This window comes from Populus trichocarpa, chromosome 6 (assembly GCF_000002775.5).
Source record: "Populus trichocarpa isolate Nisqually-1 chromosome 6, P.trichocarpa_v4.1, whole genome shotgun sequence".
Classification (NCBI taxonomy): domain Eukaryota; kingdom Viridiplantae; phylum Streptophyta; class Magnoliopsida; order Malpighiales; family Salicaceae; genus Populus; species Populus trichocarpa.
The window spans coordinates 21536048-21540803 of NC_037290.2; the positions used below are offsets into that span (position 1 = coordinate 21536048).

General features: G+C 30.6%; 1 protein-coding gene across 1 annotated transcript; it reads right to left on the reverse strand.

Annotated features, from left to right (window-relative positions):
* Positions 1–1096: 1096 nt before the first annotated feature.
* Positions 1097–4472, reverse strand: LOC7466011 (secoisolariciresinol dehydrogenase). Its single transcript, XM_024603554.2, has 2 exons — positions 4308–4472; positions 1097–2029 (listed from the first exon to the last, which is right to left on the reverse strand). The coding sequence occupies exons 1-2, from the start codon at positions 4343–4345 to the stop codon at positions 1243–1245; spliced, it is 825 nt and encodes a 274-aa protein (XP_024459322.1). The 5' UTR covers positions 4346–4472; the 3' UTR covers positions 1097–1242.
* Between the last annotated feature and the right edge of the window lie 284 nt (positions 4473–4756).

Consider the following 4756-nt stretch of genomic DNA (forward strand, 5'->3'; position numbering starts at 1 on the left):
CAAGTGAAGCTGAGAAGAGAAAAAAAAACAAATTCATAAAGTATATTAATTAAAAAAAAATGAGAAGAGAAAAGAAGAAAGGAGAAGAAGACATACTTGTGCATGGAGGGGAAGAGAAGGAGTTGAGGAGAGAAGAGAAGAGAAGAGAAAGAAACGGATGTTGATTTTTTTACATGTAGGGAAGAAGAAGAAGAAAGGAGGTCTGTCTGTTGTGAAATTAGGGATCTAGGCTTTTTATTGAGGCACTTTGCCGACGGATAATTAAATATTAATATTTTTATAATCATTTCATCGGTGATTCCGTCTGGAATATTTAATTAAAATTTTTAATTTAATAAAAAAAAAATTTAAATTGTCAAATATCACCGACGACTTTTCAATTCGTCGGTAATTCCGTCTATAATATTTAATTTCAATTTCAATTTAATCAAAAATTTTCATCAGCCTGTCAAATAACAACAACGACTTTTCAATCCGTTTGTGATTTTGTCTGTAAAGAACAGTAATTAACAGTGCAATTGAAAAGTGAACAGTTTCAGAGCTCTCTGGAAAACACCGACGGAATTTTCTGTTGGTGATTCCCTTTGTAATTGACATGATGAACGGTGTTAACAGTTTACCAACGATGATTTTGCTGACGGATTTTACCGACAGAATAAATTCTGTCGGTAATTCTGTTGATATAAATGACATGTTATCGTATTTTTTGGCTTTGTTTTAATTATTTTTTTCCCACTGTAATTCCCTCGGTATATACCGAGAGAATATTTCCATCAGTAAAATTCACTGTAATTTACCAACGGAATATTTTTATCGGCATTTTCATTTATATTTATTAATTTTCTGGTAGTGTTTGGATAAAAAAAAAAAAAGGGACCTAGCTAGACCGCTTTCTAAGAGTTAACTTAGTTGGATCTTTCCTAGGAGCCAGACATGCGGCTAAAGGCATGGTGTAGGAGTGAACTGTATGTCTTCCCATGGTGTGAAGAATAGTATGACTATATTAGACTACTGAAACTGATATATCAAAGAAGAATAATTTATCATGATGGGTAATCTCAAGGGTCAAATTCCCAAGGCGGGAAGGCATTGCATATAAAAGCAGAAGATGAAATATAATAAACAAAAAAGGTGTGAGAGATTCAAATTACAATCAGAGCGGATTCCCAGCTTCATAAAATTGCAACAATTTTTCAATAATAAATAGAAGCCCCCATAAATTTGCAGCACAATTTATGACGACTATTCAGGATACTGGAACATGCGGAATGATGGGTTCTGAATGGTAAAACCCCCATCTATGAATAAATTGTGCCCACTGACATATCTAGCTTCATCACTTGCCAGATAAAGTGCTGCGTTGGCTACATCTTCTGCCTGAAGGGTCACACCCTTTAGGGTACCAAAAGCGTGCATCAAATTCTCAAGTTGTTCATCATCAAGACCAATAACTTGTTTTGCTAAAGGGGTTGCAAGCGCATAAGGTGATAAACAGTTCACTCTGATGCCAAATTGCCCAAGCTCAACAGCAGCATTTTTGGTGAGTCCTAGAACAGCATGCTTGGAGCAACAATATGCATGTGAGGCAGCAGCACCAACTTTTGAGCTAACACTGGCAGTTGAAATTATGGTACCATTGCGTCCCGGGATCATGACACGGGCTGCATGTTTGATGCCAAGAAAAACTCCCGTCACATTAGTCTGCAGAACACGTTCAAAATCAACCTTTTCATTGTCAATTATGCGTGCTTTGCTCTCATCAGCAATGCCGGCATTGTTGAACATTATGTCTAGCTTGCCATAAGTTGTGACAGCGGCGTTCACTGCATTTTTTACTTGGGCCTCATCAGTTACGTCACAGTGCACATAGGTAGAGTTTGATGGACCTAGGGCTTTAGCAAGTGAACGACCCGATTCATCTTGGATGTCAGCAACGACCACTTTGGCACCGTGGTGGGCAAACACTTTAGCTGTGCATTCTCCAATGCCGCTGGCTCCTCCAGTGATTAAGGCTACTTTTCCTTCCAGCCTGCACGTCAAAGGAAATAAATGGGAAAATTACCCAATCTGTTTTTTATATAATTTATATAATAGAATGAGTTTTCAATGTATTTTGATATCTTTAATTGAATTAACTTTATTCAAATAACTAAATTTTCAATTTATCATTATATTATTTTTTTTGTATTTATTATTATAATATGGAACACGCATAATTTAATATTATATAAAAAATGACCATTTAAATGAAAGAGGAGGGGTCATTGGAGAAAGGGAAGATAGATGATACGGAGAGGAAGGTTTAAAAAGGGAGAGGATTATAGTTTCATTTTTTTTTAATTATTTTTTTGTCATGTGTTTTGCATATAATTAACATGTTTATAGAGAACATTACTATTTTCAGTGAAATATTAAATTATATGAATGGTTATTTCAATTAATTTAAATAAAAATTAATAAAATAATAAAATGACTTAATTAAAATATGAAACAGATTGAAAACTCATTTTATTGTATAAAGCACAATTTTAACTATTTTTCCCTATAGATTAATGATCTTTGCTAGCATATAAAATTTGGATGCGGCGTAGGCGATTTTCAATGAGGTGTTTGAAAGTATGGTTGCGTTGCTTTTTATTCGGAAATGCATCAAAATAATATTTTTATTTATTTTTTAAAAATCATTTTGACATCATTTTATAAAAATAATTTGAAAAAACCAAAAAAATATTAATTTGAAATTAAAAAAAATAAAATAAAATTTATTTTTTTTCAAAAATACTTTTAAAACATAAAAACAAATAGGGCTAATGTCACATCATCCTTTTACAGTTGAATGACACTTCACTTTTTTCTTACACAGATTTCAAAGTTATTATTCATATACTAATATAAAATCAAATGCACAATTGAAATTTTCTTGAATTTTGTTTATTGTAATGGTACTGGAGTGATGGTAAATCTGTAATTTTTGAGGTTTTTTTAAATAAATTTATCTTGGTTTATTTATTATTTTACACTTAGTTTATTTATTAATATTTATTTTTTTGTAATATTTATTTTAGTTTTTTCAATTTATATTAGTATTAGAGATCTATGATTAGGTGACTTGTATAAAAATATTAGAGATCCATGAAAAGGTAGCCCACATGTAAAATGATGTTTTTGATGAAAGATAATTTTTAACTGAAGGCTAAACTTGATGGCAAGTTTTTTCCAACCCGGGAGACTGATGCAAGAACTTTTTAAGGAAAATAGATACTTTTCTTATTTAATTTAATTTTTTTCTATTTTTGTTTTTCTATTCTTTATGATGATGTTTTTCTAGTTTTTTTTTTATTTGAAGGGAATATTTTTTCTAATTTATTTTTCTGATGTACTATTATTATAATTTTCTAGTTTTTTTCTATATAAATTATTTTAATAGTTTTTAGACAAGTTGAATGAACGAATAAAATAAAGTATTTTGAAAGCCTATCTATATTTATAGTGCCTTTTTTTTATCATTAAAGGTTTTGACATATAACAAACCTTTTTATTCTTTGTTCTCGTTCACATCAATGCTCCTTGTAATTAATTTTCTATTTATTTGGTGGTGGTAAAAATATTTGCAGCAAGTGTAACATTTTGAAATATTTCCGCTTGCTAACTTATTTTTTGTTATTTTAGGTCCAAAATTTAAGTAATTGGCCATTATTTTGTTAGCTAATATTTAATATAATGGATAGCTATTGTTTAGAAGAAAAAAAATCATAGTTTTCAAGTTGTAACTACCAATACTTACAGCATACATTTAGGCCCATAAAAATATAATTAATTCTAGGTAATTTGGAAATATGAAAAGAATATTAAATCAACTTCAGACGAAAAATATGAAAACTAGGAGGGCTTATGAGTTAAAAACTTGTTTTATAAAAAATAAACAAGACAAAATGAAAATACAGGCAAAAGAGAACAGAACAACTCTTATTGAATGTAAAGCTAGGACATGAATATATATATATATATATATATATATAGCTAGATCCATCGAAAAAAGAATTAATGGAATGATAAGGAAACAAGTTCTGATGCTAGAACGTCTCCTTGCACGTTGCTTAAGATTCTGCACTCGGAAGCTAATACTTCGCATGTAAATATTGAGTAATAATACATAAGAGCAAAACGAATTGAACGCAAGCTCAAGAACAAAGAAATTATGCCTAAGATTGCATGGCATGATTATTATAAGTGAAGCATACGGAGAGACAAGTCGACATTAATGCAGAGGACAAATCTGTTCGTGTTTTCGTTAGCCTGTTACGTACCTTCTAGCAACTGAAGAGATAAATCCTGTTGTTGTCATTGTTTTACCACCTTGAAGAGAGAAAGTAGCAGAGATGTACTTGTAATCTCTAAGAAAATGAAAACAGAAAGATGAACGTGTAGCGACTGGCAAGGCATAAGACTTAGTCTATTTATTTTTTATTTTGTGAGACGTAATCAATTTGTTGAGTTCCTTAGCGTGGAAAAGTGGAATAGAAGAAGCTATTTTTTAGTATTTTCGGTTTTGAATTCTATGGCTATAAATATCAAGGTTATTTTCAATAAAATAAACAGAGTTCTCCTTTGCTACGTTTCTTCTATATATATATAATATGGTACATTTGATTTTGCTACTTTCCTTCATGGTCTAATAATTTAAGGGTTAATTTGGATCCAATTATGAATGGATTTGAATTAGGTGAAATAAATAAAATAATAAAGAGTTAAAGTT

What these genes read in the sequence shown, in the direction of transcription:
- LOC7466011 (XM_024603554.2), bottom strand. Translation starts at nt 4,345, where the DNA reads ATGACAACAACAGGATTTATCTCTTCAGTTGCTAGAAG. An exon ending in ATCTCTTCAGTTGCTAGAAG is followed by an intron (nt 2,030 to 4,307) that starts GTACGTAACAGG and finishes TTTGACGTGCAG; the next exon opens with GCTGGAAGGAAAAGTAGCCT.